We start from the raw sequence: 25,092 nt of genomic DNA, 5'->3' as shown, positions 1-25,092 counted from the left end.
ACAGTGAAAAAAAAACCCCAATCTGGGGTTCATAATACTGGCTTGCATGTATCAGGGACGTTGTAAGGCTTACTGTGATAATGAGTGTGAAGTGTTTTGATGTGGTGTTCTTCAGCTTTGTGGGCTGCTACTGGACGTCAGGTCGGTCTGTCCAGGAGCTGCAACACGTCTGCGCTTTGTTCTTTAAGAGAGATGGGGGTGGGGAGGGGGGAGGGCTATGTCCAGTGCTCCCTCTAACAGCGAATCCCAGATGTTAACTACAACTCCCATAATTCCCAGCCAAAGGCCATCACAGCTGGGGATGCTGGGAGTTGTAGTCAACAACATCTGGGATTCCCTGTTAAAGGGAATGCTACACACTAAGTAAAGTTGCGCCATTGAGTCGGTGTCGACTCCTGGTGACCACAGAGCCCTATAGTTTTCTTTGTGGGAATACAGGAGGGGGTTACCATTGCCATCTTCCGCACAGTCTGAGATGATGCCTTTCAGCATCTTCCTATAGCACTGCTGCCCGATATAAACATACCAGTGGGGATTTGAACTGGCAAACTCTTGTTTGCTAGGCAAGTTATTTCCCTGTTATGCTATTAGGTGGCCATATCTGCACACTAAAGTAAAGTGTGCTGTCAAGTCAGTTTCGACTCCTGGCTAGGGATGTGCATGGAACCGCAGAGGTGCGGTCCAGCGCTGGCAGGGGGTCTCCCATTAAGGGCGGGGGGTTGCACTTACCGCCGGCGCTCCGTTTTTTGGAACCGATTTTGGGGCGGCAGCATTCCTCCCTGCCGCCCCTGCCCCTGTCATTTGCAGGAAATATTGGAAGTTAGCAGCGCAGCGGGGGTGGTGGCGGGCGCATGCACGCTTGTTACTTCCAGTATTTCCTGCAAACGACAGGGGCAGGGGCAGCAGGGAGGAATGCTGCCACCCCAAAATTGGTTCCAAAAATTGGAGCGCCGGTGGGGGGAAAGCGGCGGGAGGGTAAGTCCAAACCCCCCACCCTTAAAGGGAGACCCCTTCCGGTGCCAGACCAGGCCACGTTCAAACTGGTCCGGAGGCCTCTGTCATGGTCTCCAGACTGGTTTGTGCACATCCCTACTCCTGGCGCCCCACAGAGCCCTGTGGTTGTCTTTGGTAGAATACAGGAGGAGTTTACCATTGCCTCCTCCCACGCAGTATGAGATGATGCCTTTCAGCATCTTCCTATATCGCTGCTGCCCGATATAGTCTGGGAAACATACCAGCAGGGATTCGAACCGGCAACCTTCTGCTTGTTAGTCAAGCATTTCCCTGCTGCGCCACTTAAGTTACTGTGTCTGCACACTACACATGTATAATTGGTTATGTGTAAGCTGAACTGCCCTGTCTTCTCCCCTGCCTAAATCCTAGGAATAGTAGTTTGGTGTGGGTGATGTGAATTCTCTGCATTATTCTCTCTGCCACTTGCACTACAATTCCCAGGGAGAAGGAATTACTGTTTAATCAGTATGTCTGCACAGGGAAGCCATGCCAAGAAAAAGGCATTAAACCATCGAACATGGGTGCCAGGTGGAAGGCTGGAGTTAAATCTGGGTCCCGGTCTGAAGAGACTGAAGGCTCCTTCTGCTTTTCCGCATGACAGGCCTGCTGCAAAGTGCCCTGCTGGTGAGTGGTGTGCACGGAACCGGTGGGGGGGGGTGCTCTTGCCGCTCCTGCCTCCTTTCCCCCGCCAGCACTGCCTTCTAAATGGACCTCTGGGGCAGCAGCATACCTCCTTGCCCACACGCAGCAGCAACTTCCAGTCCGAGGAGGCACTGGGGCAGCAAGGAGGTATGCTGCTGCCCCGCTGGACCATTTTAAATATTATAAAATATAATGAATAAGTAAATAAATAAAATAAAAGGCAGCGCCAGCGGGGGAAATGTGGCGGGAGGGGTGAGACCACCCTCCCCCATCCTTAAAGAGACACCCCCTCCTTCGAACTGCCCGTCTTTTAAACCAATTAGGAGGCCCATAAAGGGCCTCCAGACCGGTTCCGTGCACATCCCTACTGCTGATACTGTAGGGCACCCCCAGCCCCCCAAAGGGGTGCTCTTCTCCAGCCTGGAACCAGCAGCCTTGTGGCGTTCTTCAGGCCTTGAGTGGGCGGAAAAGCAAAAGACACCACTCTTCCTTCTCACTCCCTCGAGGCTTTCCCCTGCTGTGGGATATTGTGCTGGAGGGTTGGGCTGGGCTGCCAGCCCCAGACCAGAACATTTTATTGCTAGATAGCAAGAGTGCTGGAGCCCTTTCCCCTTTCTTTCCTCCAGAAACTTTCCTGTATAGTGTAGAGAAGGAAGGAGGAGTTCAGCTTCATGGTAGATCTCTCCCAGCCCTAACCCCTGCTTCCAGGGTATTTACTATAAACTGTTAGAGGCTTGAGCAGGCTAATTCCCCCTCTCTCTTGACCCGGCTTCCTCTTTTTTTTTTTTTTTTGGTATTTATTTTTCTCCACCGACACCTGGACATTCGATGTCAGCTCTTCTCTTCAACTGTTCTTAACCCCAGCCTTACAGATTCCCACGGCTTACCCTGCCTCTGGTTTCTTTCTGTTCTTTTCACTGGGGGTGGCAACAGGGGAGAGAACTACCATAGAACCCAGTGGAAAAGTCCGGTGTTTTTGTGAGCTGCGACTGGGTGGCAGTGGCATATCTGACAGGCACGCGGGGCACCTGAGTTTGTGCATAATGTACAAGGATGATTGTGGGTGCCGGAAGAAGGCAGCAACTCACGCTGGGCCTTTCTTTTCAAACAAGACAAAAGAAGCATTTCCAGGATGTGTCTCCTTCCTCCATAACTGGAAAACCACAGCGGGCTCCTCTGTCTGTGCTTCACCACGTGGGGGGAGGGAGTGCTACATGGTGCCGGGTTCTCCAAGAGCACTAATGTGTGGTTCTGGGGTGGTTGGCAGAACCTCTCAGGGGTGAGTCAAGCCCTGAACTCCAGGCAGAATCCACGACTGCGGGGGTCTTTCTGTTTGTTTTTGTAAAGCTGTGGCTTTTGTCTTGTCTGGGAAGGCTCCGAAAATATGCCACTTAGGTTTGGCAGGCACTGAGCACAAGAAGAGCCTTCCTGGGGGAAGCTGGCGATGGCTCCATCTTGTCTTGTGCGCTTCCTCTGTAGTACATAATTTCTCTTGTTGGGGAGGTCATGGGGGGCAACGTTTGTGAACTCTGATTGGGGGGGGATGTGGGGAGCTGCCCTTGCCTCTGGTGGGTTGGAGTGGCATCTAATGGCATCTCTTATTTTTCCAGGCTGTGAAGCTCACCAGTTCACGCACCCAGTTACCTTACGAATATTATTCCTTGCCATTCTGCCAGCCTCGCAAAATCACCTATAAAGCTGAAAATCTGGGTAAGATCTCAGTGCCTTGTGCTCACTCTCCCTGCCAAGTCTGCAGTTCCTATCTATGCAAGTGGTGTCTGCTGTGGGGGGCACGGGGGGCGCAGCAGCAGCAGCACCTGTGTGACATGGGGTGGGGGTTGCCCATTCTGTCTGTGTGTTCCTGCAGTGCTCTCTCCTTTCCCCAGTATTCACCTGCAGAGAGGTTCTCAACCTTGGGCCCCCAGGTGCTGTTGGACTGCAGCTCCCATTATCCCCAGCCACAGTGGCCTTTGGACTATATAGCCTAAAGCACAGGAGGCAATACATAGTGCTGCTTGCATCCTGTGTGGTGAAGTGCTTTAGTCTTGGGTGGTGGGCAGCCTTACAGAAGTTTGAGCGCTTCCTGAAAAGAGGCATGAAGTCCCAGTCCCCATCCAGCAAGCTTGGTAAAGAGCAGGGAAGCAGCTAGACAGCACGTTGCCCTAGCATGGGGGACCTGTTTGGTTGCCTTAAGAGTGGTGGTTGCTGCAGCCTGCTTTTGTTTTTCATTTTTCTTGGGAACTGGGAGGGGGGGGGGGAACACATGACTGACCTTGGTCTCTTTTCTGACTCCTCCCTCAGACCAGCAGCAGCTTAGCTAGTGATTCCACTCTATGTGTCTTCCTGGGGGGAGAGTCCTACCATATTTCTATCTACTTTCTGTGTATTTTGCTGTATAGCTGGACTTGCCTGCGAAGAGAGGGTATCCACGTTGAAATTTAAAAAACACAGACAGTTTGGTCTTGGGCAGGTTCCTCGCCTACCACAATCCCAAGCCCCAGGCCTTAGAGAAATATGGCAAAGGCTTCTCCTCCCACTTACTGTATTATCCGGCCATATAGCCTTGGTTCAGAGGATGTAGTGGTTCTGCCAGTGCCAGCAGGCCCTTTGGGGTCCCCGGTTCTTCCTTAGCCCAGAAGGCGGTGCCTTGTTGCTGGGGCAGAGGAGTCCTGGCCCTCCCTCCGACGGTCTCTTTCTCTGCCCTGCAGGCGAGGTCCTCCGAGGGGACCGGATTGTCAACACTCCGTTCCAGGTTTTCATGAACGTTGAGAAGAAGTGTGAGGTGTTGTGCGACGTTCCCAACAAGCCAGTCCTGCTGACAAAGGCGCAGAGCCAGCTGATTGCCGAGCGGATCCAGGAGGATTACTACGTCCACCTGTGAGTCTCTCAACTCTGGGCAGAAGACAGAGGGGCTCCCAGGTGGCCTCTCCCTTCGGATTGGGCCCATCAGGAGGGCTGCGGGCGGTGGGGCCTGACTCAAGGGTTTGTGTTGTTGCAGCATCGCTGACAACCTGCCTGTGGCGACACGGCTGGAGTTCTACTCAAACCGCGAGGAGGAAGAGAAGAACAAGGAGAAAGATGTACAGTTCGAGCATGGCTATCGGCTCGGGTTCGTGGACAGCAGTAAGGTGAAGATGGCTGTTTTTGCCTGCAGGGAGGGGAGCAAGGACATTGTCGCCCATGTTTCAGACCACTTAAAAATTCCTTAGGAGCCATCTTTAACTTGCAGAAAGCAAGTTACCTTGACTCTGGCCAGCCTTGCTATGAAGCTTGCCCATTTCCTGTTGCAGGGGGTTCACAACAAACTCACCTTCCTCGCCTAATATGGGAAGGCATTTGAGCCACCTGGGCATAAGATGGCATCGTGCTCCCTCTTGTTTTCATTTTGGAGATGAGTGCAAGTCAGAGCTGCACAACTTCAGCCCTCCAGCTGTTTCTAGACCACAAATCCCATCCTCCCTGGCCAGAGTGCGCAGTAGCCGGGCATGATGGGAGATGTAGTTCAGCATCTGCAGCATCTGCACAGGAGGATGTGCAGCCCCTACTCCTGCTTACTGCAGGAATTCTCAGGCTTAGATCCCCCGATGCTGTTGGACTGCAACTCCCATCTTCCCCAGCCACAATAATAGGCGGGGAGGAGTTGTAGTCCACTGGCCTCTGGGCACCTGAGTTTGGGAATCCCTGACAGGCAGGGATTAGGATCGATGCTCGATTGAAACTGGGTCATGGTGGAGCAGGGAGTGTGTGGCCGTTGCTGCTCTTCTCTGGCGCCACCTCCACAGGTGAGCAGCCGGGCAAGGTGGCCGCTGCTTGTGCTGCTCAGTCTCTGCTTCTCCTGGCTTGGTCAAGCAGCAGCTGGGGGTTGCTCCTGACTCTCACAAATGCTCCGAGGGCTTCTGGCTCCCGAGTGCCGGGCTCTCAAGAGGTTCCTGTTCACGAAGAGGGCAGTGAGTGTCCTAGCCTCCAGGAGGGAGGAGACTTAAAGCCTTCTCCTGCAAAGGGCATGTCTGAGGTGGCTTTTGAGGCAGGGTGGGCATGGGGCGTGTTGAAGACCAGCGCAGCCCAGCCCAGAACTGGCATGAATGCCGAGGGCCTGTGTATGTGCTCAGCGACTGAATCGCTTGCCCCTTTAAGTGGTGGTGATGGAGGACTTCCATTGGTCCGGAATGGGTCTTCTAGCGCCCTGCACAGGGACAGATCCTGCACCCTCCCTTCACACCACCCTAGTCTCTTGCCTCTTCCCCACTCCTGATTCTTTGCCAACTGGCTGCAGATGTTTGAGAGTGAGTCTTGGGTGTAAACTGAATGTGGTGCCCTGAGAGAGGAAGGCCGGACAGGAGGCACCCAGGCCAGGGGAGAGCAGAACATCGGCTCCCACAGAGACCAGCTCTGGCCTGTGAGGACTGTTGGGGCAGCCCCTCCTCCACGAGTCCTGAAAGACCTGAAAGGAAGGCGAGGGGGCTCTTGTCCTCTGCTCCTGAAAAGACCAACAGCCTGAGAGGTCTCATTAATCTTATGTAATTTTTAAAATATATATATTGTAAACCACTTTGGGTGCCTTTGTCAAGGCAGAAAGGCGGTATAATGTAACAAACAAGTAATGTATGTGTAGAGCATAATTATACACTTCATGTGGGTAATGTATCCCAACAGCCAAATTTGGAATTAGATTTTCTGAGCAGGGGGTAACACCAGAACACTTGCATCTGTAGTAGGCATAGTTTGCTGTGTCTTCCTACTTGGCATCCACCCCTCTCCCCGCTCCTCCACCATGGAAAGTTTGGGGAGAAGCATGGCTCACAGCCCTGGCCTTCTGCAGGAGTCCTTTGAGCCTGAGGGGGCCCAGACCTCCCTTGAGGAGATTCTGCGTGTTGCCCTGTCTGGGGGCCTCTAACGTGTCTCTCTCGATGTCGGTCTGTTCTAGTTCTACCTGCACAACCACCTCTCCTTCATCCTTTACTACCACAGAGAGGATGTGGAGGAGAACCAAGAGCCGACCTACAGAGTGGTTCGTTTTGAAGTTGTTCCTCAGAGTATTAAGCTTACGGGTAAGATGTGTCCTCTGCCGTCTGGGAAGAAAGCCCTGTCTGGCTGGAGCTGGGAGGGGCTTTATGCTTCTGTGGGACCAGAACGCCTTAGGCCAAAGAAAGCCGAGCTCTCCTGACGGGAGGTTTTGTCCTTTAGATCTGAAGCCTGACGAGAAGGGCACATGCACCTTGCCTGAAGCTGCTGGCTCAGCTCCTCAGGAGATTGATCCCACCAAGGAAAACCAGCTGCTCTTCACCTACTCTGTGCACTGGGAGGTGAGGGATGGGGCAGGAGAGGGAGCGGTTGGATGGGGGCATGAGGTCGGGGTATTGTGGGGAGCCATGTGGGGCCTGGGGTGTTGTGTCCAAGAGGAGGACAGGAGTTGGTGTCAGTCTTAGATCCGGAGGCCCGAGGGTTGGGTCTCAGTCATGCTGAAGGGGTCTTGCTGTGGGTGCCGCCTCCTCCTTCTGAAGCAGGAGTGGCATCTACTAGAAGTCTACCTTTTTCAGTGGTGGGACTCCCCTTCCAGGCAAACGTACCAGGCTTTGCTCCCTTGTGATGTGAGGAGAATGGAAGACACTTCTGTTCGGCCAAGCCTTCAGATGGCTCTTTGGCAGGGTTCTGCAAATGTAGGCTTGGCTCACTAGCCAGACATTATTTGGGGTTGCCATTGATCCCCTCACTTCCCTCAGGTTCCTTTCTGACACACAGAAAGAGGGCTCAGGAGAGAAGCAAGTCTTCTGTCATATGCACTTGGATCTGGAGATGGTAAGAGACAGGAGGAGCTCTGATCTGCTGCTGCTCAGCAAGGATTCCTGCCGTTTCTTACCTTCTCAAAAATGTCAGTGTGAGAAGGAGACCTCTGAGAAGGAGATCTGTGTGCTTGCTGGGTGTCCTGCTCTCCAGAGGGTTGGGGGTACTCACTGCTGGCAGGCAGATTTGCAAGTGCCCGCTCTTTGGGTTTTTTGCTTTATTTTGTTTTAGCTTCTTAGGAATTGGATGGCATTTGCATCTGGTATCTTCCTGTGTACCTTTACAAAGCTGCCTTTGATGCTGAGCCAGGTCACTGGTCCATCTAGGCTAGGATTGTCTCCTGTTACTAATGGCAGCTCTCTGAGATCCTAACTGGGGATTGAACCTGGAATCGGCATGCAAGGCAGATGCTCCACCACTCAACTGTGGCCCCTCCCCATATTTTAAGATTATTTTTAAAAATTTATTTTTATAACAGTTTCCAATTGAGGCGTCTTCAGAGTGGCATCTCACTCCCAACACCCATCTCCCTTTATTGTACTTCTTTTTGCTCTAAGCTGCTTGGTGGGTCCTGGCCAAAGAGCTATATCTCAATAAAAGTGGAATAGTTTTGCTGGATAAGTTGCTTCCTCCTTCACTTTGGCCCCCTTAGTCACTCTGCGGAGGGATCAGGGGATGCTGGATTGCCTGCTGAGCCAGTGAATCTTCTCCTGTAGGAAAGTGACATTAAATGGGCATCTCGCTGGGACACCTACCTCACGATGAGTGACGTGCAGATACATTGGTTCTCCATCATCAACTCTGTGGTGGTTGTCTTCTTCCTTTCCGGTGAGAGCAAAGCTGGCTCAGTGGGTGGGGTGAGGGGAGGGAGATAATTGGCTTGCTGCTACAAGTTAGGATTAGGACCCTCATTTGCACCGTGTGAGCCTAGTTGTGCTGTGGTTTGTGGGGTGCCTGTGGGGTGCTTGGCGAGTCATAAGTCTGATGGAATCCATGGGCCCAGATTCAAATTCTAGCCTTGCCACGCTGCCTCGGCCAGTTGCCTATGCTTGCCCTCAGCTTCCTGTCCATAAACAGGAATGATGACACCTGGTTGGCGGGTGAGCATCCTTCTGTGTTCTGAGCTCCTGTGCTGGGTGGCATGGCTCTGCCGAGTCACACTGCCTCTGAACCTGCATGGCTTGTTTCTGAACAGTGACCAAAGTAATGATGGGGAGCTGTTACTGGTGTGTTGGGAGGGAGATGCAGGCCTCTTCGGCTGCTTCTGTGTTTGGCCAGCTCACTAGTTCTTACATAGAGTAACCATTGCTAATGAGCAGTTAAGTGGGGCCATGTGCTAGATGTACACCCCAAAACATCTCTCTGCTTCCCAGTGAAGAGGGGAGGGAGGGAAGGAAGGAAGGAGTGCTTCCAGTTGGCAGGAGAAATAGACTTCTTCAGATGTGGAGGATACAGATCTATTGCCTTACTTCTCCACCCGCCCTTTGTACTGCTGAGTTATATGTGCTGGTGGGTGGACTCCTGTGGACTCCACAGGACGAGGTGGAATATCCTCTGCTCATTCTGGATTTGTGCTTTTCAGGTATTCTCAGCATGATCATCATCCGGACGCTCCGAAAGGATATTGCCAACTACAACAAGGAAGATGACATTGTACGAGTTGCATGTGCTTGGGCAGAGGGGGGGCATTTGGAGAGGTCTTTGCTTGGGTTTACTTACTTATGTACCACATTGAAGGGTAACATCTTCACAAAGCCATTTACAAAGATATAACCATAGAAACAAGAACTCATAGGCAGAAGATAGGAAACATAAAAACAGACAACAAAAAATAAACAGGGTGAAATCAATAGGTATAAAACCAATAGAGATTTCATGGCAAACATTGCCCTCTCTTCCTCACTAGTATGGAAACATTTCGGACATCACTAGAACCCAGAAGCAGTGTTAAGCTCTTGTGCTGTTGTGATGGCTCACCTCTAAGGGGCGGGGGTGCCCTGAGGCTGTGTTTCTCCCCAGGGCCTTCTGTGAGCCTGTCCTCAGTCCTGTCCTCTGTCCCTGCAGGAAGACACCATGGAGGAGTCGGGGTGGAAGCTGGTGCACGGTGACGTCTTCAGGCCGCCTCAGTATCCCATGATCCTCAGCTCCCTCTTGGGCTCTGGGATCCAGCTCTTTTGCATGATCCTGATTGTTATCTGTGAGTAGCACCTGGAGGGTCTAAGCATTCTTCCTGTAGACGGGTGGGTGGGGGGTGATCCCGAGAACCTGGGCAACCTCTCATTGAAGCAACTGACACCTCTGTGGGCTGGTCTTTGTTGCTTGCAGTGTATCGATGGCCCTGCCTCATGAGAGGGGAATTGTTGTCCTTCAGCTCTGTGGTTTCAGGATGCCTCTGGACATGCATCTGAGGAAGGAGAGAGAGACCACAATGCTGGTGGTGCTAGGGGAACCTAGCTTATTCGACAGTCGAGAAAGGACAAGAGACTCTTGTGCACTCAGCTGTTTCCTTGTCCACCCCACTCCCTTCAGGGAGCCCACTTCCCACCGAGTTACAACAGCCCTGAACATCTCCAGTAGAGGAAATGAAAGAACACACCCTAAGTGGGAGTGTTGGCAGGGCAGAGCCAACAGCCCCAGCTTGAAGCAGAGGTTCAGGGTTGGGGGAGCCTGGTATAGGGCACCCTTTCAACCTCCACTCCTGTGGCGAGGCCAGGGAGGCTCCCCTCATCCCAGCTTTTCTCCTAATGGTTCTTGGTTCCTCCTCCACAGCCCTCTCCCATTTTATTGTATTACACTTTCTTGTTCCGCTCTTTAGTTGAGACTTCTAGAATGATTTACTTCAGTTTAAAACTAGCAGTAAGAAAATCAATCAAGATTTTTGAAAACAGCCAGCAGTAAACACTCGGCATAAGTACAGAATGAAAACGAGAGCTCTAGGAAGCCTTGGAAAAGGAAAATGTTCTGACCTGGTGCTGGAAAGACATCAGCTCAGTGGACAGGTGAGCCTCTTTGGCCGGTTCCCTGCTCCCAGCCTTAAGAGGGGATCCCAGCACCTGGGCGGACTTCAGTAGTAGTAGTAGGAGGAGAGCCTTGAGGCATCTGCTTCACCATTCCTGGGTGTGTGTTTGGTTGCCCTGGAGCTGCCAGCTTTCCTGGGCTCCAGTGCCAGTCGAGGCCTCCTGGCCCCACCGGCCACTAGTTGACTCTTCTTCTTCCCCCACCCGCTGATGCCACAGGAGAGCACAAAACAACCCCTGAAGCAGTGGTGAAAAACTGTTCCGTGGACATCCCAGAACGTGGTCTCCTCCTTGTGTACGTGCAGACACACACTTTCCAATGTGGTTGGCTTGAACAACAAAGACCAGATCAGGGTGCACAGCTTTGGCTCTCCAGCCACTGCTGAACTGCAGCTTCCATCCCCCCTGACTTCTGGCCACTGTGGCTGCCAGTGATGGGAGTAATAGTCCAGCAACAGCTGTGGGGGGTGGGCAGTATAGTATAGTGGTTAGAGCAGGGATCCTCAATGTTGGGCCCCCAGATGTTCTTGGACTTCAGCTCCCATAATCCCCAGGCCCAGTGGCCTTTGGCTGGGGATTATGGGAGTTGAAGTCCAAGAACATCTGGGGGCCCAACGTTGAGGATCCCTGGGTTAGAGTGATAGACTAGGGACAGGGAGTCAAGGGCTCAAATCCCCACTTGGTCATGAAGCTCATTGGGCAGGATGGAAGAGAGAGGCACAAGCAGAACTGATGGGAACCAGAGTCAGCTGCGCCTTGTCCCCATCCCTCCCCCCCCCCCGGCTCATTAGGACAGGCCGCTGCTTGGGGTGAGGCGGGACACACCAAGTATGTTGTTCTGAGCTCCTTGGAGGAATGGGGGATAAATGCTACCCAGTAAAAAAAAGAACCTGGTCTTTCCTGACCTGCTGGCTGACTGCGATGGCCTTGCGCATCCTCTCTTATGCCTCCGGTCTTGCCTTGCAGTTGTGGCCATGCTGGGGATGCTGTCTCCCTCAAGCCGGGGTGCCCTGATGACCACCGCCTGCTTCCTCTTCATGTTCATGGGGTAGGTGTGGCCTCTGCCTCCGGTCCTTCATGCCTGTGCCTGGCCCATGATGGGAGATGGGTAACACTGAGTTTTTTTTGCTCTGCCTTAGGGTTTTTGGTGGTTTCTCCGCTGGCCGGTTATATCGGACACTGAAAGGCCATCGGTGGAAGAAAGGGGCTTTTTGTGTAAGTGATTCTGCTGCCTGCAAGTGAGGGGGTGGGGTGGAGGTTCGGAGGGGTTTGGGGATGAGGAACAGGCAAGGGGGAGGTGCAGTAAACAAACTGTGGAGCAGACGGAGCAGCTTTGCAGAGACTTGTTCTCCTGCATAATGTGTTCTGCTCGTCACGGGGGTGGCACGCTGAAGCCCTGCTTCTGGCCAGCAAAGGCTCCGCCAGCATCTGCAGACGCCAGCCCTGTTCACATGTTATGTTTAGCAGCCGTACAGTCTGTGTAAAGTATAAACAGGCACAGTTGCCGTTCACTCCTGAACGCTGGTAGAGTAGTACACTTCCAGTCCATAGCGGGTGTTTCAGGGGGCCTGTACCCAGGTTTGCTTTTGCAATGACTGTAGATGCAGTTGTGCACACACAAAATGTGTACATGAACGGAAGTACCACGTAGTATCTGAACAGAGCTTCTTAGTTTGCTGAACCCTGTGCCTGGTGCTGAACTGCTGCAGTCCACTTGCAGCCCTGGATTCCTGCAGCTTGCCGGCGTTCTCTGCCCTCCTCCTCCTCCTGGGAGGTCATGACCCAGTCTCATTGCACATGTTTGCTTTCCTTCTTGCAGACAGCCACCCTGTACCCAGGAGTCGTCTTTGGGATTTGCTTCATCCTGAACTGTTTCATCTGGGGCAAACACTCGTCAGGAGCGGTATGTATCCCCTCCCCTCCCCTCCCCTCTCCCCTCCGCACTCTTTGCTTTACTCTTGGTCTGCTCTTCTCCAGCTCTTGCAATTGTGGTTTTCTTTTGTCTTTTGAATTCCTGGTTTTTTCAAATAACAATTGACATCACAATGCTATTCCGGCACAGGAAATGCCACGTACGCATCACCTCGAAACGGAGTGTTCTGACCCACTGCCAGCCCACTTGTTTCCCATAATGAGTTAATTTTGGCATCCTGGCAATATCCCTTTCCATATGCTGTCAAATCATCCTGCCTCACAGTGCAGAGAAGACAAACAAAGAAACAAACATACATACACTTGTTTGTTTGTGGATATTATCATTTTGCAGCAATCAAAAAGACTTTTACAACTATTTCTAAATCTCACTGTTTGGTCATTAGGAATTGCATATCACCTGTCTATTGTATCAGATATTCGTGTCTTCTGCCAGACTGTTTCTACACTCTGAGCAGCTGCCTGTCTCTGTCTCTCTCTCGCTCCCCCCCCTCTCCTCCTCCACAAGTTGCCTTCAGATCCCTCCTTGCAACCCCTGGTTGATAATATTCCCTCCTTTCCTGCCCTTCTGTATGCAGTTAATTAGTTAATCGTCATTGGTGTTACTGTGGCTTTCATAAAGCCATTCTATCCATCTTCATTAGTTTTTAAAAACTACATTTATTGAGGCACTCAGTGTAGAACATCAAGTCAAATATCCTTTTCCTTTTCTAGCACGATTGCCTCGGGGTATTCCTCCTCCATTCAGAGCCCTTTGGGCAGGGGTTGCTACTTTTTGCAATATGCCGTCCTTTGCACCATGTCACTGCATTAACATCCACATTCCCTGGGGCTCTGGAACAGTCTCCCAAATGAAATCAAAACCTCCCCATCTCTGGCTGTTTTTAAACGGCTTTTGAAAACACACCTATTTTATCAGGTTTTTCGTTTATAATGTGTTAAAGTTTTATTGATGATTATTCTAATCTATTTTAAATCTGTTTTATATGATTTAAGGTTTTAATTGTTGTCGGGTGGACTAGTGGCCACTCTGGCCAGGGATGATGGGAGTTGTAGTCCAAACTGCCCAGATAGATAAACTTTATTACAGACTTTGACCAGTACAGAAATATGAAGGAAGGAACATAATGGCACACCCATGCAACAATATAGTTTTACGAATATATAGTGACATAGTAAATTATTCCACGCCGTTAGTCATTAGATGTTTGTCGTATATTCATTGCAATACAAAACTTAGCCATGTTGTAAGTAATGTTGTAAGTAACATTGGCTTGATGGTCTGGCACGAAAATGAGAGATCTACTTCATCTTCTCTGCCTGGTATGTCCATAATCAGGGGTAAAATTAATGACTCATGTGAGTCCCTATAAATTGCAATATAATAAAACGTGACCCACATCTTCTGTGGCCTGTGCATCACGTGGGCAGTAGCGTTCAGAATAAGAAGCCTGACCACATCTTCCATACAGAACTGCTGAGGTTAATACATCAAAGCGGGCCAGCTTAAATGCTCTCTGGTACTTAGGAGTAACTAAAGCTTGACAGTAATCAGCTGGATTAGTACTCCAGGTAAATCTGATTTTGAGTCATTTCGGGGCCCTACCTACCTCCTGTTGCCATTTCATGTCTAATATTCTTTGCTTTACAGCCTCTCGTCAAACTGCCTAAGGATTTCATACAGGGTGGTGTATAAATATGATAAACTAGTATGTTAAAGCCCGTTTTAAATACAGGCTCTAGTTATGGCGCTCCTGGCCCCCCGCCGCCATTCCCCTCTTTGCCGCCCGTCCGGCCGCCCTCCCTCCCAGCTGCTTTTTTCCACCCATCCCCCATGTTTAAGGGCCAAATTGGCCCATTCACTCACCCCCGGCCGCAGCGAGCCAAAAAAGGGGCCTGACGGGGCCAGAGCGCCGCCGCCTCACCCGTACTTCCCATAGGGTGGCGGCCGCCGCCATCGGGGCCAGTTGCCCCGCCGCGGCCTCGCCAGCACTCTATTCCCGTTGGCGGCCGCCGCTTCTCTGAGGCCGCCGCTTCTGGGCTTGAACATGGCTGCCTGTGTCTGGGCGGCCGTATCTTTTTGGCCCGATCTGGGCATGCGCTCTGCGCATGCCCAGAACGGGCCAAAAAGACACGGGCGCATGGGATCACGCCGTAGCCTTTTATTATATAGGATAAACGGATAGTGGCACCCTGTGAGCCTGGGGGAGGGGTGCGGGCACAGGTGTGTCTCAGCGGTTGGTTCAAGCTGGTGTCCAGGTGCAGCTCACCTCTGGTCCAATCCCTTTGGATTTTTGCTTGCCCATAATTTGGAGGGTTGGGCTGTCTTTGCAGGTCCCTTTCCCCACCATGGTGGCTCTCCTTTGCATGTGGTTTGGCATCTCCTTGCCCCTGGTCTACCTAGGCTACTACTTCGGATTTCGCAAGCAGCCATACGACAATCCCGTGCGGACCAATCAGATCCCAAGGCAGATCCCGGAGCAGCGGTGGTACATGAACAGATTTGTCGGGTGAGTGGATCGGAGGGCCTTCCCCAGGCCAGTGGGCCTCTGCTGCTGGGTGGTCTCAGGAGGGGGTGTGGGGAAAAGATTCCAGGCCCCTTTGCTGTCTGTCAGCCTTTCCACTGCCAGCTCCATGGCAGGAGTCAGCATGCTCTTGTGCTGCTTCTGGTTGGCCTCAGGGTGATGTCCAGCGAGCCGCTCAGCATTTAACGGCTCCCTTTGAGTTGGTAGGAGGACTTGTTTCTTAAAAAAAGAAATATTGCTTTTCATTTGATAAGAGAGAGAGGTTTTCTAACGAGGGCAGAGCTCTCTCGCAGACCCCTTGTAGATCTGCTCTTGCATTTCTCCATGAGTTAGCATCTCCATCCCAGTCCGCTGGGCCAGCCATGACCACCCCAACCCCCAGGTGAGGGCTCAGCAGCTCCACAAGCATTTTCTGCCATTTGCCCTTTCAGGAGCAGTCGTGAAGGAGAGGAGCCCTAGTTCAGTGGTAGAGCATTTGCTTTGCATGCAGATGATCCCGGGTTCAGTACCCTCCAGTATGATGGCTAAAGGTGGGAAGGCCTCTGTCCAAGACCTGAAGGGTGCTGCTAGTCAGGGCAGAGAATACAGAGTTAGAGGAACTAAAGTGCTGGCTCTGTATCAGGCAGTTCCGAATTCATATGCATGTCTGGCTATAATGTTCTCATAATCACTGGCTTAGATTGTTTTAAAAGAGGATTAGACAAATTCATGGATGAAGAAACGTCTATTAAGTGAAGATTTAAAATACAGTTTGGTGTCTGTGTCTTTCTCATGTCTCTACCAAGAAATGGCTGTATCTCGCTAGAGGACCAGATTGTTCCCAGGGGGTAGTGCTCAGTTCCCTTGGCTCTGAGGTGCTCTAGAGCATATGCAGAGTGCAAGGTGGCTGAGAACCCAGCATCTGAGAGGTACTTAGTCTCAAAACAATGTATGGACTCAAAGTTGAAGACCTTGGGCTACATTCACTGGAATTGGACAGATCCTTGGAATAAGGATCTCAATTTGTTACTCTGAAATTGGGCTGGTCTGTCTCTGCTCTGAAAGAGAGAGAGATCTCAAATCAATATTTGGAATATTGACCAAGTATCTAGCTTTTGGGGTTAAGAGATTTCAAATTCACCCTGTTCTATTAGAGATCAATTGGACAAGACTTTCAGTGAAGGTTTTTTTTAAGTGATAAGCACATTATTGACACTTAGTGGCATAAGCATAATACACACACACACACACAGAAACAAGGTCTTCTGAGTCCAAACTACCCCTGTGGGCACAACATTGCTAGGGAGTAACCACAGGAGGGGACAATTGCCTTCAAGACTTGCTTGTGGGATTTCTGGTGTGTATGGCTGACCCCTATGGGAATCAGGAGGTGGAGGAGAGCAGGTCTTGTGCTAGTGAGCATGAACTGTCCCCTTTGCTAAGCAGGGGCCCCCTTGGTGTGCATTTGGATGGGTGACTAGTCTGCTGTAAGATCTTCCCCTTAGGGGTTGGGGCCAGTGCTCAGTGGTGGAGCATCTTCATGCTTGCATGCAGAAGGTCCCGGATTCCATCCTTGGCACCTCCAGTTAGGACTGGGAGATGCTCCTGCCTGTAACCTTGGAGAGCCACTGCCGGTCAGTGTAGGCCATACCAGTGGTGGACCAATCATGAAACTCGGTATAAGGCAGCTTCCTATGTTCCTAGACGGGCCTTTGGTCTAGTGCAGCAGGGCTCTCATGTCCTTAATGGGGCAGCCCCAGGTAGCACACTGTGCAGTAGCCGGAACCGGGGGCATGAGCTGGCAGTTGTCGGATTGAAATGGAGCAAAACAAACAGGCTCCTAACAATAAGAGATGCTTCTCTCTCTCTCTCTTTTCTGTAGGATTTTGATGGCTGGCATTTTGCCCTTCGGAGCCATGTTCATCGAACTCTTCTTCATCTTCAGCGTAAGCATGGCTGCCACACCTGTCTCCTTTCTGAAGTGGGCTTCCCAGCCAGCTGGAACCACACACACCCTTTTGAGGAGGGGCTGTGCTATGGGTGGGGCAGTTGAGGTGGAGAAGGGTGGCAGCCACTTTTTGCTTCCCCATGTGATCTGGTCAGACCTTGCAGGCTTGGTTTGTTGGTCTCTTGGGTCAGAATTGCTCCTGCAGAGTCTTCCTGCATTGGCCATGGCAGCTCTAAAGTCAGGGGTGAGCAAACTGACCCTCCAGCTGATGTTGAACTACATCTCCCACCCACCCCCAGCCACAATAAATTGGACTTCAACAGCAGCTGGAGGCCAAGTTTGCCCACCCCTGTCTAAAGCCATGGAAGTGATCAGACTTGGCCCATTCGGGTGGGGGCAGCTAGGTAGAGTAGCGATTGCTTCTTAGCAAAACCATGTAAGATGTTACTGGCATCTCCCTGCTGTGGAGAGCGGAGGTAGCTTTCGCCAGGACAGTGGGGGCTCCTGGATCCTCATATTTTCTCGAGGTTGTCGGATCCTTCTTCCTTGAACCCAGCCAGTGTGGTCTGGTGTGATAGATACACTTGGCTCTGGGCAACCTGAATGGGGCCTTCTTGACTGTGTAAGTTACCCAAACATCACCTGAGGAAGCCACATACCTCGGGGTATTGACAAGAGGGTATCCAGGCAGAGGGGTCTGCCGCCTCCTCTTCTCCCCTCTCACAATATGAGAATTGTACCCTGCATCTTTTGCGTCATGGCTGGTGCCGGCTCAAGGGGTTGTGGCGCCCTTGGCCAATTTGTTCTCTGCCCCCCACCCCAGCAGCAAGAGCCTATTGGAAAGTGTGATGTGTGCGCATGCACCCTGATGCTTTATCAAGGTGCATGTGCATCCCTTGCCATCTTCAGTAGGGGTCTTGCTCTTGCCAGAGGAGGAGAATTGTTATCTTCCTTCACGAGAGAGCTGATTTTCTTACCCTGGCTGCATCAAGAGCCAACACAGCAGTGTCAGGGAAAAGGTGGCAGTGTGGGCAGGTCCTGGAAAAGGCATCGCAACAGCCATTGCAGTGCAGGGTGAGACTGCGTGGCTGTGTGCTGAAAATAACTTACGGGTGTGTGTGTGTATGTGTGTGTGTACTAGGCTGCACACCTTAGAGGGAGAACAATGGCACCCTTGAACTTCTGCGCCCTTGGCCAGTGCCACCTTGGCCCCTGCCCTAAGCCGGCCCTGGTCGTGGCAAGAATCCCGAGCCCCACTCCTTGCTCTCATCATGCAGTGCAGCCACTTAAGGCAGCCCTCTGCAGTGTTTTCTTTTTGTAAGAATTGCTATGTAACGAGTACATCATGGTTGTAGAAGAGTTTGGAGCGGATGCTCTTGCCCTGGTTCTTCCATAATTTTTTTGCTGGCGCTTTTCTCTCCTCTGAGCCGGCTGTGACTCAGTGTTCCAGAAAGGGAGCCGTGTTAGTCCAGAGTGGCAAAGAAGGCAGAGGGCCATGGCAGCGAAGTCCTACTTCCTTCTCCCTGAGCTGGTAACTTGGGGGTCTGGACTGCCACACTTTGGACTGCAAGAGGGGAACTTGCACGAATGGATGCTCTAGAGTCTACCATGCACAGCTATTCCTGATACAATTAGTGCATTGGAGAAAAGGCTATGTAAGAATCCATCTCCTAGGTGTTAAATTAGGAAGGATTCAGTCATGACATGCAGACCCCCCCGCCCCCGCAGTCCATAATGGTACAGCCCAGGCTTAAGTTTACCATCTTGGTGAAAATTAAGCTTGACTGGTGGAACATCCTGTCTCTGGCCTTAAGTAATCACCTAGCTGCCCACAGCTACAGAATAAGGATATAAATAAATACTTAAAATTTTAAAACCTGCGTAAATAAAATTAACCAATATGATACATGCAATTTGCATAATGATTGTGTAGGTTATCTCCCCCTAGATGTCATTTCACTGGTTGCTATAGCAGTTGTTTTCTCTTTTCTTGGAGGTTTGGTGCTCTAGTGCACTCTTGCATTCCACCCTACTGCTCTGTACCCCAGCAGTCAGGCTGCAATGATTACATCCCCTTCATCGTGACTAGGAAATCAGGCTTATTTTATGGTTTTAATGTTAAAATTTATTTTTTTAATGTTTTTAATTTTGATTATGAAACGCCCTGATCCGTCTTGGATTGGGCAGTACACACATGAAATACATTTTTATTTAATCATTTTTGGATGGCTTTATGGATTTGTAGCGGATATGTTTTTGTATAAATTGTAAGCTGCCTTGGGGTGGCTATTCTTCAGTCAGGGTATCAATCTGTTAAATAAATAAATCTTATCCTGCACTGAACCTCCAACTCCCTGTAGACCTCCCTGCTTCCTTCATCTGACATACGTGATGAAGGAGGCTGTTGCCTACAAAAAGCTTCGTGTGCTTCAGCGAAGCAGCTCGTGTCTCCAGGCAAGTCTCTACACTGCAGACTTGAAACTAGTTCAGTGGCCATCCTCTCTCCTCATGGCATCATGGGAAAGTAGGGCGGGTTAGGGAATTAATCCTCAGCACCCTCAACAAACTACAGATCCCAGGATTTTTTCGGGAAAGCCATGACACTTAGTGGTGTGAAAGTGATGGAAGCCTTTGGTATAAGCAGGGGTGCACAACTCAAATGCCTCAGTGGGTCAGAACCAACCATGACTTCTTGTGCGGGGGCCGAAGTCAATTTTCAGCACATCAATTATTACATTAAAATAAATTAAATTAAAAATACTAATGAATGTGAGGAGACAGAGGGTTGGGGTCAGGGGGATGATGTCAGTGGGCTCCGGCCCAGGATGGGGGAAATCTGCTCTTAAGAAGCCAACTTCATTCAGCGGCCGCTGGTGGCCAGAAGGACAGACCAAGAGCTCTTCATGACTCCTGCTGTTGCCGCAGGATATTCTTACCTCTGGGCCACCAAATAGGCCTTTAGGGCCAGATCTGACCCCCTGGCCTTATGTTGTGCAGGCCTGGTACAGAGGCACCCTTTTCTTTTCTCTGTAGCTATTCGCATCTTCAGAGAAAAGAAAAGGGTGCCTCTGTACCAGGCCTGCACAACATAAGGCCTTTAATTGACTTGACGGCACACTTTTACCTTTATACGCATCTTGGGATAATCTTTGCAGATCAATGTTTCCAAGGGGGTGTGTTTTTGTGTTCCTCTCGTTGCTCCAGGCAATTTGGGAGAACCAGTTCTACTACCTTTTTGGCTTCCTCTTCTTGGTGTTCATTATCCTTGTGGTCTCCTGCTCCCAGATCAGCATCGTCATGGTGTACTTCCAGCTCTGTGCTGAGGTAAGGGGCCAGATGCTTCCTGGGCACGTTTTGTGGGGGAAGGAGGGGTATGAGAATAGAATCTGAATGTCTCCCCTGTGTTATAACAATAAATAAACCAACCACATTCCTGCATGAAGAGATCTAACATGTCAGAGAGAATAATGAAGCCTAGCTCTTTCCTGGCAAGCTAATTTTCTGTGTGCAGGAAAGGTATTTTGGGGAGAAGAATCCATGCTTGCCACCCTACTCTTAACTGCAGCAGTACAAGTCCAGGAAAATTTTCCTACATGATTCTACAGAATTTATAAACTAGTCCTACAAAATGGCAGCTTTATTTTATGTTATGTTCTTACATTCGTCTCTTGAACCAAAAGGTTCTCAGAGCAGTTGTACAGAGCAGATGGATGAAAAAAAGAATGTGTTGTAGGGTTAGGGTTGAGCTGCTGAAGGTAATGCGGATTTGCATTTGGATTGTAGTTATTTGTAACACGCCTTGGGTGATGTTGCTCAATATATTTTGTGTTTAACTGCCTTTGTAAGCCACCATGTGAGAACCAGTATTGGGGGGGGGAAACCCTGCTTTGCTCATAAAATGGAGTATAAATGCTAAATATTCTTACTGCTACCTAGGGAACTCCTGGAATAATAGCCAAGGCCTTAAGTTTCAATTATCCATTCTGTATCACATTTAAATACTTAGGAAAGGTTGTGGTGTTGATTTCTTTTTAAAGTGAGAAGGCAGATGCTTTCCCCAAGCCTAATCTAGTAGCTTTTTTTGAAGGAAGATGTAGGCGGAAGACTATAGAAAGGATTCTGTAGAGGACTGTCTTCATTGTACTTTGTTCAGAAGACCTGGGCGGCAACCATGCAAACCTTTGCCTGTACTCTGCTAGTGCTGTCAACTAGAAGCGGAGTCTGTGTTTAGGCAGCAGAAGCTTACCTTGTGCCCAAATGGTATTCCCTTTAGTTCTGCAGATGTGTCATCTTCCTTCTCTGCCCCCTAATTTCCATCTTGGAGCTTAGGGAAGTTTATGTGCAGAAGGATGTGCAACAAGCACATCAGAAACCAACTTGAAAAATAATGGGCTTAACTAAACTCAAGTGTCTCCTCGTACTGCAGGGAGGAGAATTATCTGTTTCTATGCACACATTAATGTGTGTTAGCAACAAAGCTTTCCCCTCTCCAAAGCAGGAGAGTTTGAACAGGTTCTGATACAGATTTCCTGGCTTTTCAGTGCAGACTGACTGTGGTTAACTGCTTGTGTGGACAAACTATGGGTGTCCAAAATGCCTGGGATTCTAAGAGGGACAATGAGGGCCTTGACAAATAATGCAGTTTCTTCCTCTCTCTCCCCCCGCCCCAATTTTTTTGCAGGATTATCGATGGTGGTGGAGGACTTTCTTAGTGTCTGGAGGATCTGCCTTCTATGTCTTGATTTATGCAATCTTCTACTTTGTGAATAAGGTATTGTTGTCATCTGCAATAGGCTGGAATCCCTCTTTCCCTACAGGCTCACTAGCTAGTGAATGGAAGGGAATTCTGGGGCAGGACGTTGTAGAGTGTTAAAAGATAACCTTTTGGTGGCTTGCTTAAGGTGGGAAGCCCCAGAGAGGTGTGTTCAGTGATCCACTCTGATTTTGAGAGTGTCCTGTGCTGCTCCTTCCCTCGCAGAAGAGGGCCCACGGGAGGGTGTGGCTCTCTTGATGCTTTTGTGCCTGTCCTCACCTTGGTTCTTTCTTCCAGCTGGACATTGTCGAGTTCATTCCCTCCTTGCTGTACTTTGGCTACACAGCTCTCATGGTGCTGTCCTTCTGGCTCCTGACGGGGACCATTGGCTTCTATGCAGCCTACATGTTTGTCCGCAAGATCTATGCTGCTGTGAAAATAGACTGACTATCTGCTGACGCAATACAGCACAAAGCAGCCATCTTCTCAGTTTCCTCCTAGGAAGGAAGTGGGGAACACTCTCTCCAGTTTCCCCCAAGGAAACAAACCATGGCGGGAGTGGGACACAAGAAATAAAATAGTTCAACTTTTGGAATGTAATCTTTGGCACAATGTCCGTGGAATCTGGGGGTCTCCTGGTGGGGAAGGGTGTGTAGATACTTTGCATTTTAAATTTATCCTATTCCGGTTATAAGGGATTTCTTTATTTCTTTCAAGCTGAGAAGCATCGCTCAACGAATGATTTTTTAGGGTCTCTTGTCTTAATTCATTTTCTATGCCACAATAATGCGAGACTGCAATGGATACAGGTTTGTGAAACAGGTATTGAGTTGAGGAAGGGTCCTCCTTCAGTTTTTGTGGAGTCGGCTTTGCCTGTGCTTGGAAAAAGACAACAGGAGTTGTGGTCTCCAGAGACAAGAGAGTGGAGTTGTCTCTTCCTAGACAAGACCTGCTCTAGTTCCAGCAATTGTCCATTCCAGTTCTATGGAGATGCCATTTCAAGCTGAGCAAGTGCAGTTTCTCATGGGGGGGGCCTTCCAACTGTGACCTGCCCTGCCTCTCCCACCCCTTCGATGCCAGGTCTGTGATCTGCTGGAGGCTTTAGCTGAGACAGCAACAGCTTATCTTGTCAAGATAATGTGCTTCGAATGATGATTAGAGGATGAAGTGGAAATAATGCCTGTTGGAAGGAGGAGAATGTGCCTGCAGCCTTGTCAAAAGGGCCTGAAAACCAGCGAAGGCTACTTAGAAATCATGGAGGAATTCTGGAGAAACTTCAACCTTCCCAGTAACTCTTGGATTCAGCTGGTTAGAGAACCTGTCCAAACTCACTCGGCTGTTCATGTGCCAAGGAATCCAAGGTTCAGATGCTGGGAACTTCTGCTGTAATGTGCAGGAGAGGAAAGGCAACTAGATGAGTGTGGGGGGGCTCCCCCCACCCCCAAAAAGAATGATTTGTTTCTCTATTTCTACCAACACATCTCCCTTGCAGTCTTGGCTGACTCATATTCTCCACCCCCCCAGTCCAGTTCCGTCCATTCAGAAGCAGCATTTTGCATATCAGTACTTTTATTCAACTTCTGCATAAACTGTGTGTATGGTCAGTGAGCAGCTTCAGGGCCCCCGGCTTTTCCCTATACTAGGAATGAAAATGGTAAAGGGGGATTTACTGTCATTGTAAAGACTGTACCAGCAAAAGTTAGTCTTAACTAAAAACAAAATTTCAGTCTCCTCTCCCCCCCCCCCCCCACAACATTACATGTACTGTGTTAGGCATTGTCTGTATAGGATATAAGCTAACTGTACTCCAGTTACTGGGAGATGTGTTTTTGAAATCTCCTTTTGAAAAGCAAAAAATTTCCTGCGTGATCAGAATTAAAGTTGATTTGACTCTTCAATTTCATTTTTAGTAGTATTTTTAATTATGGCATGAGCTAGTTTCAAGTTACAATTTTTTTTGCCAGATCTAAAGCTCAGTTCCCACAGTCATTTTTACTGAAGTAATTTCATCCAAAGGTCAGACATCTCTGTAAATTCTTCCTTCTTACAAACAAATCCTTGTGGCAAAACAGAATACCATGCCGGGGGGGGGGGGAGGCCACTTTAATTTTCTGTGGAAGAGATCTATGGATGTCTCTTTTTGAGAGCACATTTAAAGGAACTAGGCATGCATTTTTTAAAGGCATGGTAAGACCTCCATTTTATTTAAAACAAAGCAAGCCACCCTCTAAATTTATCCTAAGATGACTGCAAGGAAGGATTCTAGGGTTCCCTATGAGTGTAAACAAAATACAAGTCTGCAAGAACATGAAGACAGCTAGGAGGTGGTGGTGGTGGTGCTGCTGCCTGCCGCTTCAAAAGCTCCAGTCATCTTCAAGATCCTTCATGCCAAAGCCACACTAGCCAAGAATCAAGATTCAACCAAGAGGAAGCGTGAAATTTGTTACTTGTGCTGTGGATTCCTTCATGAACTCAGACTTGAACCAGCTTTAGGATACTTGAATGAACTTTAATTTTAATTCTCCCCCTTGCCCAGATTCTTTTCCAGCCAGGCCTGCTGTATCCCTCCACTATACTCCTTGTATTTTTTAATGTATTGTTTGAGCCCAATTGTAAATAAATATGCTATTGTCCTGTTGCCAGTCCTGTATGCTTTTTGATAAAGCTATGTTTGGATTTCAAAGTGCCCGCTGATCACAATGTGTGAGTGGGGAGTGACAGTGTGCAGAAAAGGTAGCGCCTTATAGCTTTGAAGGGAGTGGAGTGAGCCACTTCCTGTCCCTGCAGGAAGACACCCTGGAGGAGTCGGGGTGGAAGCTGGTGCACGGTGATGTCTTCAGGCCGCCTCAGTATCCCATGAGCCTCAGCTCCCTCTTGGGCTTCCTTGGGCCTGATCCAGCAGGGCTGTTCTTAAGGGAGGCTCTGCTGCTTCATTCTGAGTTGGCCATAGATGATGTTTCCCCCAACCCTGCGGTGTGCCTCGGGGTGCACGAGACAAGTGCCTTGCTGCAAAGAAGTCTAGGTCAGTGACTGCCTGGGAACCTCACATAAGCCCTCAGGAGCTCCATAATACAGTATTTTCAAAGGCATTGACAGCCATAAAGACTCAAAGCCTTTCTATATATTGTTTGTGCGTGTATATTACAATAGCACAACCGCCCATCCCAGCGATCCTCCGTGTTTGGTTTTATGAGCCGAAGAGGGCCCAGGGCATTCAGTAACCTTGCCTGACCTGCCCTACTTACTAGATGGAGGCTGTTAAGTGTCAGTCAGGTGTAGAACTCTGATCACCATTCACTCATGAGAGCTGAAGATGGGCATTCCAGCACCCACCCACCCTTTATAGTAACTGCCTGTGCCAAACCACCTGTATTTTAGTGCACAGGGACATCCAGAAGCATCTCTATTGCCCAGAAAACTTGGGAAGGGGCTATGACTTCCTGGCAGAGCATATGCTCAAGATGCCAGAGTACAATACAGCTTCACCGGCAAGGGACTGCT

The 25,092-nt window shown here is 49.9% G+C and overlaps 1 protein-coding gene across 1 annotated transcript in view; it reads left to right on the top strand.

Moving 5' to 3' along the window:
• The window catches only part of TM9SF4 (transmembrane 9 superfamily member 4), a 35,984-nt gene extending 11,755 nt beyond the window's left edge, over nucleotides 1–24,229 (top strand). Inside the window, exons 3-18 of the mRNA XM_053248201.1 lie at nucleotides 3,267–3,366; nucleotides 4,365–4,533; nucleotides 4,655–4,784; nucleotides 6,581–6,704; nucleotides 6,841–6,959; nucleotides 8,154–8,265; nucleotides 9,020–9,090; nucleotides 9,502–9,634; nucleotides 11,421–11,502; nucleotides 11,594–11,669; nucleotides 12,274–12,357; nucleotides 14,721–14,896; nucleotides 16,773–16,836; nucleotides 20,043–20,162; nucleotides 21,520–21,609; nucleotides 21,889–24,229. Of these exons, the coding sequence (XP_053104176.1) occupies nucleotides 3,267–3,366; nucleotides 4,365–4,533; nucleotides 4,655–4,784; nucleotides 6,581–6,704; nucleotides 6,841–6,959; nucleotides 8,154–8,265; nucleotides 9,020–9,090; nucleotides 9,502–9,634; nucleotides 11,421–11,502; nucleotides 11,594–11,669; nucleotides 12,274–12,357; nucleotides 14,721–14,896; nucleotides 16,773–16,836; nucleotides 20,043–20,162; nucleotides 21,520–21,609; nucleotides 21,889–22,038 (1,800 nt within the window). The 3' untranslated portion in view covers nucleotides 22,039–24,229. The remainder of the gene's footprint in view (nucleotides 1–3,266; nucleotides 3,367–4,364; nucleotides 4,534–4,654; nucleotides 4,785–6,580; nucleotides 6,705–6,840; nucleotides 6,960–8,153; nucleotides 8,266–9,019; nucleotides 9,091–9,501; nucleotides 9,635–11,420; nucleotides 11,503–11,593; nucleotides 11,670–12,273; nucleotides 12,358–14,720; nucleotides 14,897–16,772; nucleotides 16,837–20,042; nucleotides 20,163–21,519; nucleotides 21,610–21,888) is intronic.
• Nucleotides 24,230–25,092: the final 863 nt, after the last annotated feature.

This window comes from Hemicordylus capensis, chromosome 4 (genome assembly GCF_027244095.1).
Source record: "Hemicordylus capensis ecotype Gifberg chromosome 4, rHemCap1.1.pri, whole genome shotgun sequence".
Lineage (NCBI taxonomy): Eukaryota > Metazoa > Chordata > Lepidosauria > Squamata > Cordylidae > Hemicordylus > Hemicordylus capensis.
Note: the sequence above shows the minus strand (reverse complement) of the source record. Positions and strands in the feature narration are given on the sequence as shown.